Source organism: Pungitius pungitius, chromosome 5, assembly GCF_949316345.1.
Source record: "Pungitius pungitius chromosome 5, fPunPun2.1, whole genome shotgun sequence".
Classification (NCBI taxonomy): domain Eukaryota; kingdom Metazoa; phylum Chordata; class Actinopteri; order Perciformes; family Gasterosteidae; genus Pungitius; species Pungitius pungitius.
In genome coordinates this window covers 19787709-19808208 of record NC_084904.1, presented here as the reverse complement: position 1 = coordinate 19808208, position 20500 = coordinate 19787709, and the positions used below count along the sequence as shown (strand labels likewise).

Here is a 20500-nt window from a genome sequence, read left to right as displayed (position 1 = left end):
GTCCACGACAAAGCTGCTGTCCATATTTCGGTGCATCCACGAATGAGCGCTTTGTTGGTGAGACATACATTCATGTATTTTGAGTTTAGCTTAGTTAATATTTAAATAGGATGTATTTTTTTTCAGCCATGCTTTATTTGACATTGATATTTATCTGTTCATCGCACTCAGCAGTTCCAGTGGAGCCGTAGAAGCGGCAAGTGATTTAAATTGAGCTGAATCTCAGTTCTCGTAAACGTTTATCACACTTGAAGACAGTTTACGAGAAGCTGAAACTGTTCTGAGGAAGGCTCTGGTTCAGGGGAACACCAGCGATATCACACATGAAGCTCAGTTTACTAGTTACTACTCGGCCGGTTAATAGAGTCGCTTGAGACAGAGTTACAGCGTTACAGACGTGAGACAGTTTTCAATCAAAAAACCACAACAAACACAGTCGCTACTCGCCAGTCGCAGAGTTTATTCTTTTAAATATACATAGACTTTTTTCCCCCATATTAAATACCCCGCCACCTTTCCTTCCCTCCTTCCATTCCTAATGCTCCACTTTCTCTGCTACCCCCCCCCCTCCAGAGAGAAAGCTCGTCCGGCTGAAAAAAACACACTCTACTTTGTGCAGCATATTGCTTATTAAGACATTTGCGAGAAAAAAAAGAAAAAAAACATAAATTAAAAATACTACAGGTTGTTTATATTTTTTTTCTCCTCCATTTTCTCTTCCAACATCAGACTGTTCAGAATCTAAAAAGAAAAACTGAAAAAAAAAAAAACAGCACAGTGTCCCTCAGTCTGACTACATGAAAACCAAGTGGATTCCCCTGCTCTGGGTGACGTGGTACGACCCTCCTTGCTGAAGCGTACGCGGCCGTCTGTACCACCATATGTGAAATTGTACGAAGAGAAATGTTTTCTTCAATAAGTGTCCTGAGTTTTTTGTCAAATCGCACCATTGTTTTTAGATCCAATGTCAAATGACAACACACCCAACCCACTAGTGTTTGTGTCTCTGCTCACCTCCTTGCTGCTGCTCAGAAAGCGTGCGAGTTGGGGAGAAGTGGGGGAGGGTAATTTTATTTTTCTTCACTTTAAATATATATATATATATATTTTTTCTTTTAAAAAGGGGGACATGCTGTCCGTTTGTGGACTTTTGTCAGATTTCAATCATTGGTCCGTTGAGGCGGTTGGAGCTGCAGGCAGAGTGAAGGACAGTGTGATACGGCACTAGAGGAAAATCCAGGTGTTTAAGTCACAAGGCATGCATGTTAACACTGAACTCAGAGTGTGGGATGTGCTGTGTGTGTGCGCGTGTCTGCGGTTCTTTTGTTCATTTTAATGTAGCGATACAAGTGTAGTAAACGTCCTGCTTTTGACTGCATGTGAGCCAAACTGCTCTTACACCAAGTTTTCTAAATTCTTTTTTAAAAATTGTCGACGAATGGAAGTTACAAGGAATGCCAGGTTTTTTTTTTTTTTTGCCATGTCAACAAAAGCACAAAAAAGGGAGCACATTTACTACAACACTGTATCATATGTGCACGCGTGTCTGGTGTGCGTGTGGCATGTCTCATCGAGTCTCATCGAGTTGTGTGTCCATCACTCCAGCAGTCTGTCTGTCTGTCTGTCTGTCTGGGAGGGTCAAAGGGTCAAGCTGGGGGGGGGGGGGTCACACGCGGGGGGAGTATTTAGGGTTTCTTGGCACCTCGGTGAAAGATTTCAGCTCATAAGGGATCCCCGTGTCCACTTCGATGGATTTGCGGGAGAATAGCAGCCGGATGTCGTTGTGCAAGTAGATCTTCCCAGACTTGGAGCTCTGGAATCTGAGAAAACCCCCCCCCCCAAAAAAATGTAACTAGGACTTTCATGTTTCTGGCGTAATCTAAATGGTACTTTTTAAAACCCGAATACTTGCAAATGTCAGTCCTACCTGAGATGCATCAGGTAGCAGAGAATCTTCTTCCGGTCAGGCACTCTGCCACCTGGAGACGCCTCGTCCGTCCCCTCCACGGCCTCCTCCACGGGCATCAGGAAGATACGGTGGCGCAGGAAGGTCATGTGATTGACGGGCATGTCGCTGAAGTTGTAGGTCACCAGGAACATCTTCACCACAGTTTTGTTGGGGTTAAATAAGGTCTGAGAACAGATGTCAGAGCGAGGTCAGCGTGTCAAGCGGCGAAGGAGGCAAGTTCACACCAGGTGGTTTGTCACGTTGTATTAAATGTTCTTGTGATGCAAAATGAGTTTGTAAGCAGCCTGGGTTCATCCAAGCAAAGGACCAGATGAGAACGGTAGACGGGACTCACCACTTGAATGGTCCCTGCTTTGGGAATGCTGTATCCTTTCTTTCCGAGAGGCTCGAGACATATCACCCCCTTTGGAGGGAAATGGACGCAAGATCGGAACTGATTAAACACGCCTCAAACCAATCTGTAATTGCACAATGACACATTATTTTCGGACCCAAGTGTAGAAGAAACGTGCTAAAATCAGACAGCACAGTTACAATTGTAATTAGATTTGTAATCATATATCTGTTCAAGTGTTCATGGGGCCCGTTGCACAGACTGACCAGGAAGGGGGAGGGCGCGCTGTGCTCTGAGATGTCGTAGTAGGTGACCTGCACCGGCAGGGTGACGTGCTGCGGACAGTAGGAGCCGCTCGCACCGATCTCCGCCGTGAAGCCCTCGATCTGTCCGGACGGGGAGAATCGTCCCTTCAGGATAGATTCCTGGAACACAGGAATGAAATGTGTTTTATGTACGCAGGCCGACAAGAAGAGGCCATTTTAAAAACAGGACATTGTGAACTGAGATGATTGAACTGTTTTTAAATGCCAACATATTACCATCCTCATTACCATTTTATTTTTAGCTCGTTGAATGTTTGTAATGTTTCAATGTTCTTAATCGTTTTAAAAATGTCCCTTTTGCCTCACGTCGTGCCGGTTTTAAGGCTTTTATGTCAAGCACTTTGAATCGCCTTGTAGTTGAAATACAAATAAAGATCTTTACACTAGAGGAGTAAAGCAAATATAATTGATTGAGAAACAATGTCCTTCCATGCTTGCGTCAAAACGATGTGTACCTCAAAGTTTCCGAGCAGGGATCTGCTGATGGAGGACGAGGGCCGGCTGGAGCGCGTGGAGCGGCCGCTGCGCAGCTGACGGCTGAAAGCGACCCCAGGACACACGAAACGGGCCGTTGGTTAGTCTCGGTTAGGTTGCTTCTCGACTTCTAAACTGACATTTAGGTTATTTCACCTGTACACAGGTTTGCATGCTCTTAAACTCCAAGCATTGCCCTTCTGAAGTTTAAATCATCCCCTTTGACGATCAAAAGGTGTCGTCCTTATGCGGTTGTTTTTAGTTTGATTGCACAGATTCGTATAAAAACAATGGAGCGGTAACCTTTTCAGTCGCAGCGCGCTCTTGAGTCGTCTTTCGGACCTCGTGCAGTCTGTGGACGTCTGTGACGAAGAAAGCACAAAAAAAACACAAATGATACAAGAGTTGTTTTTCTCGGATTTTTCACAAATAAATAAATACTAGTACTTAGTACTTACTAAGTCCTCAATGCACACAATCTGAAATAAAACACTCACATTCAGACCAAATGGGAATGTTTTAGTGTTTCTGTGTTATTTCAGGTGTCCTATTACTTACTGAGCACCAGTCACTTTTGGTTGTGGCATCACACGCGTAAACATTCCCCATTTCCAGGCCGCCGTTCATCACAAAGGGCCCCCCGCCCCCCCCCCTCCCAACCGTCAGGAGGCTCGTTGGTACCCAAACCTATGCTACCTGCTAGCCACTAGCTTCCACTCATGGTTAGCATCAGCAGACTCTTGGTCACGGTGGCTCTCTGCAGCGCTTGGAGGGCCCCCTTTGTCAGCTCGTCGTCTCATTGTCACACTCGACCAAAACCATATTTTTTTTCCTCTTACGTTTATGTAGTCAAATATGAGCCTGGCTTCTCTTTCCTCTCTTTCTAATCCGTAATTTGTGTCCCCCCCTGCACCGGGTTTCTCGCTGTGCGTCCCGCACTAGTACTCCAAACACCTCTAGTCACACCGAGGACACCGCTGAATGAGACCTAGTGAGACCCATTGTGGCGATTAGAACCCTCCCATCCCACTAACACAAAGCTCTTTCGGGCCACCCAACGTTGAAAAAAAATGGTCCACGGTTCTCTTCCAGAACCATTTTTTTACGCCGTCTCTATGTACATCTGTGTGTACGTGTGTATGAGAGACACAGCACACTCGTGTGTGGGGGGGGGGACGACAATAGCCTTTATTCCCTCAATGGCCTTTATTCTCGAGCTACTCAGCCTGTTCCAGCATGGTGTCATAATGAGCCTCCCGTCACTTCACATCAACTCTCTTTGTTTTTTTTAGTCTTTTTTTTTTATTATTCATGGCTCAGACTCTTTACCAGAAAAAAAGTAGTTATCAACTATAACTTTCTTCATTCTATTGTATGATAGGGAAATGATGACAATAATAGGAATGTTTAGTTCCATTCATTCGAGATTCAGGGCTACCGGGGAGCGCTAACTGCGTGTCAGTCACCAAATGTAATGTTAGACATGTTGAATGGCGAGTGTGCTGACCTTGGGCCGGTCCCATTTGGAGGGCAGCAGGTGGTTCCAGTAAGGAGCAGCCTTAGCGTCGGTGCTGCGGCACGAGGCGGGGCCGAGTCCCGGGGCCAGCAGCGACAGCCTGCTTCTCTTGGATGTGGAGGGACCCTCATCTTCTGAGCACGACTCCCCCGTGTCGCTGGGGGGCAACAGGCGCTTTTTGGCTGGCCAGTGGCCTCCGGGGGGTGGACGGTGGCCATTGCTGCTTGGGGTTTTCTCGCAGGAAGCCAGGCCGCCGCCGCCGGATGAGGATGAGGAGGAGGAGGAGGAGGCAGCCTGCGTGGCACTTCGCTCAGGTGGGGAGGATTCGAGCCCGACTTCCCATTCGGTGGCCTCCCCCGGCTCCAGCAGTTCCGTGTGGTGTGGGGGCGAGAAGGGGCCCGGAGGGCTGGTGGGGCTCGCGGGGTTGGGAGTCTCATAGGTGGACATTTCGTGCAAGTGGGGGCTGGGCTGGCCGCCGGACGAGCCGTTGCCGCAGCTCTCCGCCGCCGGGCCGCCTAGTGAATAGGCGGGGGCGTGGCCCCCGCCGGGGGGGGGCTCGGCCCGGGCCGAGCTACCGAGGGAATGGCCCCGGTCAAAGAGAGGTCCGTGCTGGTCGGACATCGGCGGTGACTTGGGTGAGAGAGGAGCGAACACGTCCGGAATGGGCCTGTCGTGGTTGTGCTGAGTCGGGCGTCGGGAGGGGTTGTGGCTCGGGGAGAGGGGGGGGGACCTGGGTGACAGGCCCCCCTCGGAGTCTCTGTGCTCAATCTGTGTGCAAGAGTATACGGGGCCGGGCCCAGCAGGGCCCACCGCCATCCCCACACCGACACCTGGAGCCGGGGCTGGCCCACACAGAACCCCTCCCTCCAACGCCTCATTGTCTGCAAAGTCCCCCAAGTGGGGGCGCTTATGAGTCAACTGTGGCTCCTCCAGCCCCCTTTTCACGCCCGACCGGACGGGCCTCTGTTGGGTATCAGTGTGGGTTTCTGTGGAGGTAGTAAATCCCCCTAACTGGGAGAAAATGGAGAGCTGGTAGACCTTTTGGAGGCGCAACTCCTCCTGGCCAAAGTGCCTGGGGGCCCCCGGTCTGACACCAGGATCGAGGCCATGTGTTGGGGCTGTGGGTGGAGGCAGGTCCCCCTCCTGGGCTGGAAGCTCTAATGGAGCCTTCTTGTGGGCCAACTCCACGTGGATGTGCCGCATGTTTAGTTTTTTTTTTTTTTTTCTGCCCGGAGGACCAGAGTCTTGACTAACTCACAGGGTCAAGTAGTGCCAGAATGCAGAGGAAGAGGTTTCACAGAAATGGGAAGTTTTACACTTCCTGCCGGGAAGTTGTCAAGCGGCCCGAAGTAGGAAGCTGAGTCGCACAGAACCTGAAAGGAACAAAACCCTGAATTAGTATTCAGGAGAAGAAACACGGGACTATGTAACGAAACAATAATTACAGCTTGAATTCGCAAACACCTTTTGCTGCTGTGTGTATTATCAAGTAATTGCACGCTTCTGATTGTTGGTTTTGACAAACTGACGCGACACTGAAGATTAAAAGACAAAGCCGCCGCGACGGCACTATCCGCCGGTGTCTATCAGTCCGTCAACAAACATCAGAGGACAAGTCGGGTAACATTCATCTTTAGACAAAGATTGAACATACAAATCCACCTACAAATTAAAAACTGTATGAAAAACAGCTCATCAATAGGTCACTTAACGTAATCTAGGCAAGGCATAAAGCTCGCTTATTTGCCTTCCAATTGAATGAATAGATTGAAACAAGGCCCGGCAAGCAGCATCTCACCTCTGTGCCTGTCCGTGTCCAACCTGCACCCGGCACAACATCTGGAGGTTGTGTACGAAACGGCCCGCTAGAGAAACCCGTCCATCTCCATGGCAGCTGTCATGAAACGACACCAACATCCCGTGATAGGTAATCAGGAAAACGTAAAAGACTCCTCTCCCTCCTTCCCCCCCTCCCCCGGAAGCAAGAGTGAAGGAGGTAAGCACAAAAACTACAACCTGGGGAGAAATGAAAGAAGAAAATACAATCAACCTAAACATGATGATATAATAAATATGCATCCATTTACAAGCACACCAGAGTTCTAAGCGACGTGGTAATGCAACATCATTTCCCAATACACATTATTTGCATAATGTTTGTTTGTTCAATAGGAATTAGGCCCGAAGGCTTAAACGTACCACATGGGCAGAGTGTCAGTAATGCATGAAGCTCTTCAGAGGAAAAGTCCCTGAACTAGATATGGAAATAAACCTATCGGGGCTTCTTCTGCGGTTGGCCGATAGCCTGACACGCCCTCCTTCGTCCCCTGGGCGCGGGGTCTGGCACATCTGTTGCATCATGGCAGGTTCATTCCACTCAGAATCCCTAAGGAAAAAGAACAAAAAAGAAAATGTAGAATGGCAATTAGTTTATTTGACTTTACCACAGGACGAAATGCCAAAGTGAGACTATAAATGAAACTCGCACACATGAAACCAAAGAGAGCCCCAGAAACACATCTATGCTCCTACCTGTGCATACTTGAACAGACATGCACTGTAGACAGACAAAGACACACCAAACACAGCAGGTAAGCAAGTCAATATTCAAGCCTGTTGCTGAACTGTTGTGAAGAACACAATGATCAAATGACCACTCTCGAACCATTTAAGCTCCTAACAAGGCAGACCGACTGAGGGACAAATATTACTCTCGTTGTCTTTTATTTTTAACATTTTAGTACAAAAACCCAAATACTTTGAGCGGATGATCAAACACGAAGGAGCCCCCTCGCGGAAAAGGGAGTTGATAGTTTCTAGTTCAGGTTTGCCACCAAATGGTGCTGGTTGTTGCCCGACCCACTTGGACCAGAACTTGGGAATGTCGGGTAGGTTGGGGGTGGTGTCGTCGCAGTGAGCCGTCGTCGTGGCAACCAGTAGCCCAAGGATAACGGCTCCTTTGTGCTCGGCCACAAAGAGGGAGAAAGCGAAAAAGACCTACGGGGGGGCGGGTGGTGGAGGGATGAAGGGGGGGGGGGGGAGGAGGGGGGGGGGGGGCGCTGGAGAGCGAAGGGGGAGAACGATGCTCCTCCAAGAAAATATCCATCAAAATGGCTGTTCTCCGTGAGGTGTTTGCAGCCAAATCGCTACACACTGGAGATAAAAGGCAGGCCAATATACTGCTGACCGCATTCAAAGCTTGAAACGGAAATTGCGGCAGAATTGAAGCCAAGAAGGTGATCTTCCCAACACCCGGCAGGCAGCCATAGCAAGCAGGAGAGAAGAGGATCACAGTTTGTTCCCAGTCAGACCTACATCACAGCAGCCTGTTACTTTCTAGTATTTCCTTCTGTATCATCATGAAGGAATTCATTATTTACACTGAAGTGATGACACTCGCCTACATGTCAAAGCAAGAGGAAGTGAGGAAAAAAAGAAGGAATTATAGATGATGAGAGACGTTCATAAGTGTTTGAAAGACACCTGAAACAAATCCACTGATATAAGTATAAGGAGAGTTGAATAAAGCCCATGAATTCTTCTACAGATGTTGATTGCTTGTAATTCCTGAAACATTAATTACATGGCTGCGTGACCATGCACCAGATGTGTAAATAACCACCACGTTTAAATGTCTTCAAATTCAACAACACAGGAGGGATCGCTTGTCAAAGACGACACAAGAATGAGGCATAAAGACAAAGGGACGAAAAAGGGGGACATAGAGAGACCCTCATCTTTATATTAAGACCTAACTACACTCAACTGCAGTATTTAATTAGGTAAAATGCTAATCTGTCCCTGCAGACAAAGAATCGTATGGGGTTGATTTCAGGAGTGAAGCCTTTATCTCCTGTAATTACTCACATGTGATATGGTCCATATGCAGTCATACACTCAACAAAGAAACAAAGAAACCCGAGCTTGGCTGGACTCGCACAACCATTAACAACCCGAGGAGGAGCAAGTCGATGTTTCATTTGTCGAGCTTAACACCACAGGAAAGAAACCCAATCTGAACTAAATTACCTGGCACAGTAACATGAAAACAATGCGATTTCCACCGCTTAACTCGCTGTTTGTTGCCAAGACAAAACGCAGTAAAGCCGAGGCGTCTCTCTGGGTGGCGACCCACACTTGATCCATACCGAACCCTCCCAAGTCAAACAGGGATTTCTGGTTAACGTACTGTGTACCAACAGGACACAAGGAATCTCCTCCTCTCGTCTCCCTCACCTGGATTCAGGTGAAGTCTCTCGGGGTGAGCGCCGAGGGGCGGGGGGGGGGGGGGGGCGAGCGGGGGAGGGGGGGTAATGAATGGGAGAAGTGTCAGCATCGAGTATTAATAGTATGTCGTGGCTCCTCGGGAGAACCCAAAGGCTCTGGGCCAGTTCCCACTTGATTTCTGACCTTGTTTTGAACTAGCTGGGCAGGAGGTTGGCAGCGGCTCCCCAGGCCTTTTCAGGCCTGATCCAGGAGCCGACAGAGGAGGGGGGGGGGGGGGGGGGGGTCGGGGGGGGGGGGGGGGGGGAGGTTGGGACTCTGGCCTCCACCCAAGAAAGGCTTCGTGATGCTGCGCGTGTGCACCAGCTCAGGCTACAGAACTCTATCACTGCGTCGCTCAACATTGTGGTGCTTTTGGAGAGACTCAAGGTCTGCTGTGCACACTTACTGTGATCTACTCACAGTCGAGCCTATGGAGAAACACCTGCAATATTTTATATACAAAGACAAAAAGGGAGGAGACATTCTTGACAAGAGTTAAACAGGCGGATAGAGAGAGAGCAAGTTTTTTTGTTGGTTCGATCGTTTTTTTCTTCCATTTCCACCTCAGGGTTAGGCAATATTGTCTTTGTTACATTACCTAACAGTATGGTATACAGGAGGGAACGTTAGAGTTACTGCGAGTCAGGGCTAACTCAAGAGTGCCATTAAATATTTAGTGGTACATGAACCAGGAGGTTCTGTGTGGATTAAGTAATAACAAAAAATAAAATGAAAGATTTTGATCTAATGGCTCACCAAAAAGTGGGGCTACAGAATAGAATATGTATTATTTATCTATCCGAAGGCTAAGAATATTTTGGGTTGGGAAGAAACCCAAGTAAATAACTTATGAAGCCATTTTTCCTCATTAGACAAATCAGAAATATGGAAGCTCAGAAACCCAACAACACACATATTTATTTAAGTGGGGAATAAGGAAAAGAACAAAATGCATTTAGTAAAGATTTTGGTCATCTAAAAGACGGTAATGTATTAATTCACTGCTTGCATTCGCAAGCCGGACCCAAGAGCTAAAAATGATCCGGTGGACTTTTAAACTGGAGCTGAAACTCTCTCGGGCACCAAGAAACACAAACTACACACAGCCGCGTTCAACCACCGAGGTCAAAGGGTTCGTCACCTTTGACCTGAGGCATGTCCGCAGTGGAGCACAAAGCTCCACTTTTTTCTTCTCTTGCAGGAGATGGGGGGGGGGGGGGGTGTTCATGAGGTGTGTTGAAATGTGTGCACGTCTGCTGTGTGTTCTTTCAGGCCGATGAAGGTCGGGGTCAATAGGGCAGAGACCAAGGGGGTCCGACCTCAGGAGGACGAGATGCGTTTAACGGTTCCACATCATGAGTTCGGGACCCCGTTGCTTAACTTTGTTCAAATGTTGCACTTGTATGGAACGAAACACAAACACTCACACACACACATACTTTAAACAGGAGGTAATGCGATAGCTCACACACACTCAAGCAGAAAACATTTAAAGCAGCCTTGCTTTTTCTCTCTTGGGGACAATTAACAAATTAACCAATAAAACTATTTCAGAGTCAGTTCCCAGGACTGACGAGAAGTGCCATAAAAGCATTAATCACGAGCGAAGAACAGCTGCTCTACAGTTGAGGGAAGGACGAGTTTGCTCCCTTTCTAGACTAGAGACTCCATTCTTTTAATGTTATACAGGATGATAGCCATGTCGTACTGTAGAATCAACAGCGGAGCTGCCGACTCTAACAAGTAAAGCAGATGGCCTTGACGGGATGTTTTTTTCCTTTAACTCTTTGAGAGAAAGAGTATTACGGAATAATAGTGACTCCTTGTCTTCAACGACATAAGCTCATTAGTCTTGAATGGGACCGCCTGCCCCCCCCTCCGGGCTAACGTTTACTCCCAGCCTTCGTCAGAGAGGTGTGATAAGGCCGGCACCGAGTGAGCAGCCTCCCAAATGCGCTCCATTGCCTCATTAACTTTTCGCGGAACCCACGGCCAAGACACTCCCAGGCCTCTGTTGTGCCTGGAGACTGATAAACACAAACACACACACACACACACACACGTGCCCATCCACTAAAGCAAAAAAAGCGTTGAAATGCCCCTGCAAACAATTGACTCTTGATTTGAGTGAAGCAGCTGTGTAGAGTGTGAAAATCGGATGTCAGTGTGAGCAAGGGGGTGAAATGACAGTGTGTGTGTGTGTGTGTGTGTGACTGTTTTGACTATTCCACAAAGACAGGAAGCATCAAGCAAAGAGCCAAAACTACGAGGGGACTGAAACGGTTGAGCCGACCACACAGGCTGGAGGGGCATGGCGGTCTAAACTAAGCCGGCTCAGGGACATATTTGCTGAGAGCGCCGTTTGACACGGGGTCCCTTTCTGTCCCTCCCTCCCTCCCTCCCCCCCTCTGTCCGCCCGTCTGTCAGCCTTTCCTTTGGCCATTTTAGGAGACGTTGAGTCACCCGAGCCCAGCGGACAATATGACAGGAGAAAACATTACTGCACTTGGTCTGACAGCAGGAGAACTTGTGACACTCACCCTGACGCGAATGTGTCCTTTTCTTCCCCCTCTGCTGTCTCACCCTCTGTGTGTGTCTCTCTCTCTCTCTCTCTCCTTCCTTCCTCTGTTTAGTGGCTGGATGGTCAACTGTCCTCTCTGTCTGTCTTCTGTGAGTCTACGTCCACTCGGGTCAGGCTGCTCTCGCTGTCGACTCGTTGACGCTTCGCTGACTCCGCTTCCTTCCTCCTGAATAGGTGGCGTTGAGAAAGACAGATAAGTCGGCTTGTTCTGCCTCCCCCTGCTTGTTTTGAGACTGAGGACGCCTTACAGTCTCTCTCTCTCTCTCTCTCTCTCTCTCTCTTCCTGTCTGCCTCTCTCCACCCTCGGTTGCAACTCATCAACAACTCTCACCCCTCACCCTCTGTCCATTCCGTTCCTTTTCTCTCTCCAGCAGCCCCCCCCCCCCTGCCCTCTTTCTTTCTTCCTTCCTTTCTTCCTTTCTCTCGCACCTCACATGCTTGCGTTCCCTCTTTCCTCTCGCCCCATTCCTCCTCTTCCTCACCCTCTCCATAAATCTGCGAGCCCCTCCTTTCAACCCTTTCTCACTACCCTCTCTCTCTCTCTTTGTGCTTGTGTTTTCTTTCGCTCGCTTCCTCTCAGCTGATAGAGCAGAGCATGCTTTGCTCACTCAGCAGTGAAGGCATACAGGGGGAAGTAAGGGGTGGGGATTGGCTGTATTAAAAAGGGGGGGTCAGCTGTAGTGGCTGAGCTCTTGATTGGCTAGAGGGAGGGAGAGGGGGGGTTAAGATCCCGCCCACCGGCTCTTGCTTTGCCTGTTCTGCAGAAGTAGAGGTGAGGAGACATTTCCTCAAACCCGCTCCTTATTTGCATGTTTGCATTCTTTAAAGCGTGTGTGTGTGTGTGTGTGTGTGTGCGTGCGTGCGTTTCACTTGCAATCGTTTCCCATAGTGTGCCACCGCCAGACGACGTCCAGTGTGTTTGCAGTCTGCGTTGTGTAAGTGTGTTAATACAAGGACATTTAAAAAAAAGAGGCGAAAGCCTCAGTTGATTCAAAAGCAAACACCTGCGCCGTCTCCTTAGCGAACACACAAAGAGACGCTGTGTGTAGCACGCAATAGCATGCGCCGTCTTCACGTGCACCAAAGCACAAGGGCATATCTGCTGCTAGAGTGCAGATAGAGAATGAAGTGCATGTGAAAAAAAAACTTTATCAGCTGAGTGCCAGGAGCCCTCAGCTGCGTGTGTGTACTTGTATGTGTGTCTACTTGTGTGTGTGTGTGTGTGTGTATTTTTGCCATATGTGAGCTAATAAGGAACAGCATGCAGACTGGGCAGAAACTATTTCTAAAGAAGTGATTGAAGAAGTGGTTAAAGTACACACTGCGTTGGCAAGGGCATCACACAGTTATGTGTCAAGCTCCCACCACACACACACAGTGCACGCAAACACACACACACACACACACACACACACACACGCACGCACACTGGGTGGAGACTACACAAGTTAAAACACTTTGCACAAAACATACCTGAAGCTGTCAAGACCACATTTTTAGCGCTAGGCTGTGCCCGGCCCTGCAGATACAGACCAACACAAATCGACCCCGCTATGCGTTCCCCTTATTTGGGGAACCAGGGTCGACTCGTGGAGACTTAAGGACTCACTAAGTACCCAAAGTGTCTGTCTCACATGTCTCACATGTCTCAGTCTTTCTCTGGCTCATCTACGTCCGTCTCCTGCTCACTTTTAGATCTCTCCGAGACATCGAAATAGACAGAGGGAAATAAACATAGTAGTGTGGACGGATCCAAATGAGGCGAGAAGACTGCAATTACGGCGTCTTTCTGCTCTTAGGCTGCACTGTTATTTGGGATTTTGTTTTTCAGCACACTCAAAAACACACTTCTGTTCCTTTAAGAGCCCACTTCCATGTTTTGGGGGGGGGGGGAGAAGAGGGTGGGTCTTCTTCATGATGCTGCTACACCATTCAGCTGAGGAGCAAAGGACAGCCCTCAAGACACACACACTCATTCCATCAGACACACACACACACACACAACCCTGCCACGACAAGACTGTTCCTTTTGATGTCTGCATCGCGCATTTAAAACGCATAGACACACACACACACACAGACACACAGTCATATCAAGTTTGCCTGGGCCTCTCAAAGTGACACCAGCTGTGTTTTTGGGACATTTTACCAAACAGCCCTAACTAGTCACAGCCTTCAAGTGGTGAAGAGCTTCGATCAGGCGAGCCCAAAACCTGAATCGTTTAGTCACGGCGTGAGAAAAAAAGAAAAAAAGAAAATCTACAACCAAAGTCTAATTCACCCTCCTTCTTGGGGGGAGAACAAAAGGAGGAGACGGTGAGGTGGAGGAAGGGTGGGAAGGGAAAGTGTATGTCTGAAAGAAGGAGTGGGAAGGGAGGGGGGGGGGTTATGGGTCATACTGAACGTGTTTAAAAAGACGATGGCATGTACAGCAGCTGCCAAGCAACAAAAGCTCCAGTGTGCAGGACACAATTTCCCAGCTAATACCCATGATGGTGTTAGAGCACCGATTAATTCACCTGGCGGCTCGGATCCATCTGAATTCTGTGATGCAATATGTCCGGTCTTACTGCAACACTGGTAAACATAAGTAAACAGTAATGGAAGATGGAGAAAGTATAACTTTAGACCCCGTTAAAGAATTTCCAAACATTGTGCAGATTCCTCACTTTGAGCTCATCGTTCTTATCAGATTTTCCACATTTCACCCCTCGTTGTTCTGCACGTCAGTGGGTCCGGTAAATAAAAACGCCTCACCTGCCCGGATTGACCGCTATAAACCCAGCCCACGACTTTACCATCATCAAACGGCCGGTTCCTGCAGGGTTGTTTCCCACCCGGAGCGGTTGCTTTGTGTTTACATTTCCAGAGCGCTGTAACAATCCCGTGAGATAAACTCTCTCTCTGGCAGGGCGTGTTTGACCAGCTGCCGGATGAGGAGTACTATCACAAAGTGGGGGGGGGAAAAAAAGGCTTTTATGTGTATTCGTTTGACTCTCCAGCACAACTCACTAGCAAGTGACATATATATATAAATATAGCAATTGATATAATAAGATGGGGTTAAGTTTAGGAATTGGGGGTTAGGGGTTGAAACGGGATCCATGCAGTAAATAGACGTTTTGGTATTTTGGTATTCCACACCGGAATATCCAAATAAAGCATTCTTCAAATAACTTGTTTGTTTTTCCGTTAGCAAATATGCCTCTCAATCCATTTCTGCCATTTATTCCGACAACCGTGACGACCAGATTCCACTAATGTGGAAGTTGCTTATTTGAGTATGCATTGCCTCCGTGATACATTTAGTGACCTTTATCCTTTAACGTTTAGAAACGCATGGACTAAACCATTCATGGTCCGCTCAACTTTCCTACGTAAAGGATGGGGATGAAACGATAGAGAATCATTCAAGTCGTGGTTGATATGTACACAGGAGAAAGGAGAGACACAGAGTGCAATGGGAAAGAAATGCAGATATATGGGGAGGAGTGTGGCACCGTCTTGGTGACAGGCCGGGCCAGCTCTTAAGATGGAATGTTCCAGAGAAATATGTTGCCTATTCATGGAGGACAGGAAATAAAGCCCCAATCTCTCTCTCTCTCTTTCTCTCTCTCTCCTCTCTCTTTTACCCTGAATTCAGCTGCCTACCTTTGTTTTTTACCTCACTGTCGGTGCGATTCTTCATCTCACTTCAATGGAAATCCATTTCCTTTCCTTGCTTTTCGTGTTTGGGGAACTCGCACAGCTTGGCGTTGCACCGCTCAGACGAGGAGGTGGCGGCCCGAATCAGGTCCAGTCCGCCATCTGGGCATCGAAATGAAAAGATCCCTTTATTTTCTACGTAGCTCGTCGATTTTTTTTTTTTTTTTTACCAGGGCGGCCCGACTGACGATTGCAGTAGCAGCTCGAGAGGAGTCGTTTGTGGGATCGTTTCACACCAGCAGAATGAGTGGAGGAGACAAAGCGCCTGCATGACCTTAAGCGCCAGGTGCTCACATAAATGAAAACACGCGCTTGTGCATGCGATGTTTATAGACCTTTTCGCGTACACATGGCTCATCCATGTGGTCCGGGGGCGTTACTGGGTGAAGGGCGGAGAGAGAGAGAGAGAGAGAGAGAGAGAGAGAGAGGTCTGGCGAGGGTTAATCCTGAGATCAGCCCGACGTGTGCACACAGGCGCGCGCTCGCTAAGCAGCGGTTGATGATGAGAAGCTTTAACCACAGCTTTAGCAGAGTTGCTGCTTTTGCATCTGTTTCAATGTGTTCTCTTTGCGCGAGGGGCCCAGGTATTGCACTACGTGCGAGCTCGGTTCAATGTTGACACACTTTTCTGTTTTAAAATATTGATCCTTGTTTCTTTGATTTGGCAAACGTCCAACGAAAGCAACCCATAAAACGACAACTCATTGGGTGTCGATGCCAGAATTGGTAAACCTTGTGTTCCAAAATACACCGTGATCTCATTCGATCGCTATCAAAAAGTACAGACAGCATGACGCATCCCTTAATATGGAATCACTATGACGATAAAGCTATTCTTATTCACCATATAACGAATATAACGATGCTGGACCGGAGGCGCAAGCCGCGGATTGGTCATAAATAGACATTATATAAAGGGTTATTCCTCCAGCTCCATCTGGTGACGTGCTTCTCAGCTACGTCGTGACACGGGTGGTGTTCTCCGTTTGCTTCATTGGGTCACGAACAAAAAGGGATCCACAGCCAAGTACAGCAGATCGGTGCAGTTTGGACCAAAGCGCTGCGGATGTTTTCAAGCCTGCGGGAACATTTTTGTGTGTGTGTTCTTTGTTTTTTGTTCTTTGTTTCAGCTGAATAAAAATTAAAAAAAAATAAACCACTGCAAACATCAGTGAAAAATAAGGTTCCCCGTCCAGTTTGGATCACTACCTAGAATGATGCATGCCCAGGCCTGTCACACATACTCAGCCTCTAAATGATGGAGAGACTAAAAGCAGTGAAATAGAACATTGATGCTGGGCTAGGGAAATGAGACTAATGACAACCAACTGGAGAGTAATGGACAGGGAACAAGACATGGACGAGAGGGAGAGGGGTGGAGAGTTAGCTCGATAAGCTCCACGTTGACCTATTTAAAAGCACAGAAATACATCCAACTGCCATCATCTACTCATTGATTGTGGGGTTGTATGGAAGCCATTTGGACAAATAGCTCTCGGGTCAGGTTGGTCACTGTGACACTGCCTCCGACTAAGGCTGCAAGAAACCATTGATTAATCTGTCAATTATTGTAAAGAAACAAAGAAAGTCGAATGTTCCCGGAGCCCCAGGGGACGTGTTCAAATAGTTTTTTTTTTTGCCAAACCAACAGTCCTTGGTCCAAATATAGTTTTAAAGGATATGAAATGCTTTTAAAAATGCAATCTGCTTACCCAAAGCCGTTAGGGCTGAAAGTAACCATCATCTCCATTATCGGTTAATCAGGCGATCACCTTCTTGAGTCATTAATTCATTGTTTAATTAAACACAACAGAGTGAATAATGCCTGTCACAAATCCTGAGGTTGTGTCATCACACTGTTAGTTATCCCCACGCTTCAACACTTGCATATAAAAATGTTCTGTTTGCTATTGAATAAAAAAAAAAGAAAGCACATCTTCCCAAATGAGAAGCTGGAACTAGAGAATAACACCAATACCATTATTTGAATGGTTGCAGATTATTCTTCTGTGAAGTGACTAATCGATAATGATAATGTTCGTGCTGAACAAATGCATCGTAGAGGCGAGACAGAAATAAAACACATACCCACACGGTCCAGCGGGGGATATCACAGTGTGTTGCCTCTCGGGCTGTAATGTCAAACCTCGTTGATTTATTCAGGAAGGTGGTACTTTCCGTCCTCCTGCCTCTGCCTGGACTTCTATTGTCAGCAGAGTTTGAATAAAGTTGAGCAAGCTGCTGCCACAAAAACACAGAACAAAGAGGGAGCACCTGACACAAGAGGACCTCTCAGACTGTTGGTGCTGGTATTTCTACCATTAAAAATAGTAGTGGACATCTGATAGCTGATTTAAAGGCACTTAGAAATGATACTCCTATTCCTCAAATTAATCCAATCCATTAAAACACTCCTTAAGTGACAAACTCATTATGACTGCGTTATTCCATTGCGGAGTTGGTGTCTGATTGTCGTTGGACTTTATCCCTCTACCACCTTTTATATAGTCTCTCAATAGTCACTTATTCCAAACATATTCATTGACAAGGGTTTGTCAGAGAACCAACTGACCTTCACTGGTAGGCCTGGAGCTAGGTTTAGCTAGTCTCTATGCGTCAGGCCCAAGGTGAGGTACCAAGGTTAAGGCTACAGGTGCCTTTTAGGGATATATATATATATATATATAGTGACAAGCAGAAATATTTTAGTTTATATGTTTTTAGTAAGAGGGTTGTGCCATCCATCTGTGTGATGGACATTGCAATCTTCAAAAAAAAGCTACTTTTGGTCCAGAAACCCTGAATTGAGCACATAAATGGGCATGTGCTATTATGATCTGTATAATAAATAAAATCATAAAAGATGATTTAGCTCTCATACGGACACGCACACAAACACGAGAGGGATCAATATAGCCCATAGCAGTGTTGAGTACTGAATCTAACCCACATAATCATCTGTAATCTCTGACACCAACACATTTGAGGGCTGACCACAAGCCTTCATCAGCTCAAAGCATTTAATAGCCACACATCCAGAGCCCCGCTGGGCTCTGCAGACACTAAAGAGGAGAAATGCAGTGAACAGTGAACCATAACCCTCTCAGTCAGAGAGCCATAAGAAGTATGGAAGGTAAATTAGGTTCATGCGTTGGTGCACGGAGGACCAGAGGCTGAATGGTGTCTCTTGACTCCTTGAATCCTTAATGTCACTGATTATCAGATTAACTGAATAAAATGGTAGACTGTAACTGAACTACAGGCAAGGTAAGAAAAGCCACACGCGGGCCAATGTTTGACCCGGGCTGTAACATTGTTAGTGTGGTTCTAATCTATTTATGAGAGAATCAGGAGAAACTGGGCTCTTACAGAATTACCAGCCTCAAGTTAGCGTCATGTAGACCAGAATACTCGTCCAAACAGCCCAAAGAGGTACTCGTGCCTCAGTCTGTCACCATGAGGAACCACACAGCTGCTTGTGACTCAATGTACCGGTGTACTCAATGTACCTGTGTACTCAATGTACCTGGCTGGGCAGTGGGCATTGAAACACGGAAAAACATTTGGTGAGGGGATTTAAATGACTCCCTTCTTTTGTCGTGAGAGGATTTTAAGTTTCTTTCTCTAACCCAAATAGACTGAATTAATGTCTTTTGGGGTTTTCATCATTTGCAAACTCAGGTCACAAAGTGATCTGGGATAAGCCCAGGCCCAGGACAGCTCAGCCTCACATAATGCACCTCGCCTTCATGGTTGATTACAGCAAAGATGTGTGTGACGTCACACTCAGCTGAGGACAAAGCCCACTCGTTTCTCCTAGACAGAGAGGTGGGGGGGGGGGGGGGGCTGTCAGTGTGCAAGGACAAGCGAGAGAGAGAAATGTGGAGTTATTGCAGATGGATTTGCTGCGGCAATGTGTGTGTGTGTGTTTGTGCGGTGTGAAAAAAAAAATCCTCTATTTAGATTCATGCGAGAGAGCAAATGGATTCCCATAATAAGCATGTGAATGCCTTCCTGTCCTGCTTGTCGGGATAATTACAGCATAATAACACTGCAATAACCAACTATCCTCACACTTCATATATGTTATATAGACTGTAACCTGGCTTTAGTGCCAACACCAATGCGTCCCCTTGTCTGCATGATGCAATGAAACTCCCAAGTGCATCAGAGGGAACTACGCCCACAGTGGTATCCCCCCCCCCCCCCCTCATGTAACAGTGTTCCTCATCACTTCATCCATACATATATTTACACATAGGTATAAATACAAGGCAGTGCTGGTTGCTCCCTCCCACTTGCACAGCCCAATGTGTAACAATGCCAAGAGGGCGTGAGTGTGCATTTCTCAAAAAATGTATTATTTACATTTTCTGCATTTTGTCTGCACACAAGCCCATGGTGGTGATACACGCATAAGCTGTGCATCACTTTGTCCCTATAACCACCGCGTGCACACACACACACACACACACACACACACACAGAAAGCCCGAGGAAGGCAGACAAAGCAGGGAACGCCCCCTGCACACTGCAAGCTACTGTCAGGTCATCAACTGGATCAGGCTGGATTCCGATCATTCTTTCATGAACAAAATGATGACTGTGACAACCTGTGCGTCCCAAGCGCGAACATCTAAGCATCAAGGAAAAAAAAAAAAAGAAGCAATAACCCCAACAACAGAATTCCAGTTCCACCATCAAAGTACACACAACGCAGCGGGTGCAGCAGGCTACGTTTACGGACCTTGAAGCCGACTTACCGAACAATAAAAGTACACTCCGGAGGAAACCCCGCAGCCTGGCAGCCCGGGCTTGACGCGTCCTTGTCGTGTGGGAGTTTGGCCCTCTTCCTTTATGTTATCTCTCCTGCGGACCGCTGCGTTGTCGCATTCCAGGTAGCCAAGGGGGCGAAAGTCGACTCAGATGCTAAGAGCCGTTAGCAGCCCGTAGCTGGTTGTCTGCTGGTGAGAACAATCGTTACGGATTCAGTCTCGCCCTCCCACTCTTTTCTTGCCACATAGCTCGCTTTTTGGGGGGTGGGGGTGGGGGGGGGATTGGGGTTGACCACGTCCCTTTCCTTCCTATGCCTGCCTTTCTTTTCCTTTTTTTTTTGGTGCTCGCAGCTGTTTTCGTTGTTTCAACCTTGCCTGAGATGTCTCCTGTCTCTTTAAACGGCAGCGTTTCCGGGGTTTTGCTCGGTAATGTTTAGGGGGCGTGGCTTCGCGGCCAGCTGAGCGACTGTCATTTAAGCGATTGGCCGCTTCTTTTTTTCTTAACCAATCAACGTTTAGGGGCTATGCTTCTTTTTAAACATGCAAATTTTTAC

The 20500-nt window shown here is 47.4% G+C and overlaps 1 protein-coding gene across 7 annotated transcripts; it reads right to left on the bottom strand.

Annotated features, from left to right (window-relative positions):
- Window positions 1-648: 648 nt before the first annotated feature.
- Window positions 649-20355, bottom strand: LOC119224970 (atos homolog protein B). Of its 7 annotated transcripts, XM_037482494.2 has the most exons (12): window positions 19935-20355; window positions 15118-15273; window positions 11426-11632; window positions 6819-7005; window positions 6418-6635; window positions 4611-5992; window positions 3407-3465; window positions 3085-3166; window positions 2570-2728; window positions 2304-2372; window positions 1928-2133; window positions 649-1820 (listed from the first exon to the last, which is right to left on the bottom strand). In XM_037482494.2, the coding sequence occupies exons 6-12, from the start codon at window positions 5820-5822 to the stop codon at window positions 1667-1669; spliced, it is 1941 nt and encodes a 646-aa protein (XP_037338391.2). In that variant the 5' UTR covers window positions 5823-5992; window positions 6418-6635; window positions 6819-7005; window positions 11426-11632; window positions 15118-15273; window positions 19935-20355; the 3' UTR covers window positions 649-1666. The 7 variants fall into 7 exon arrangements, with proteins under 7 accessions (XP_037338391.2, XP_037338392.2, XP_037338390.2 ...); XM_037482495.2 differs by lacking the exon at window positions 15118-15273; XM_037482493.2 differs by lacking the exon at window positions 19935-20355 and having other exon boundaries at window positions 15131-15787.
- Window positions 20356-20500: the final 145 nt, after the last annotated feature.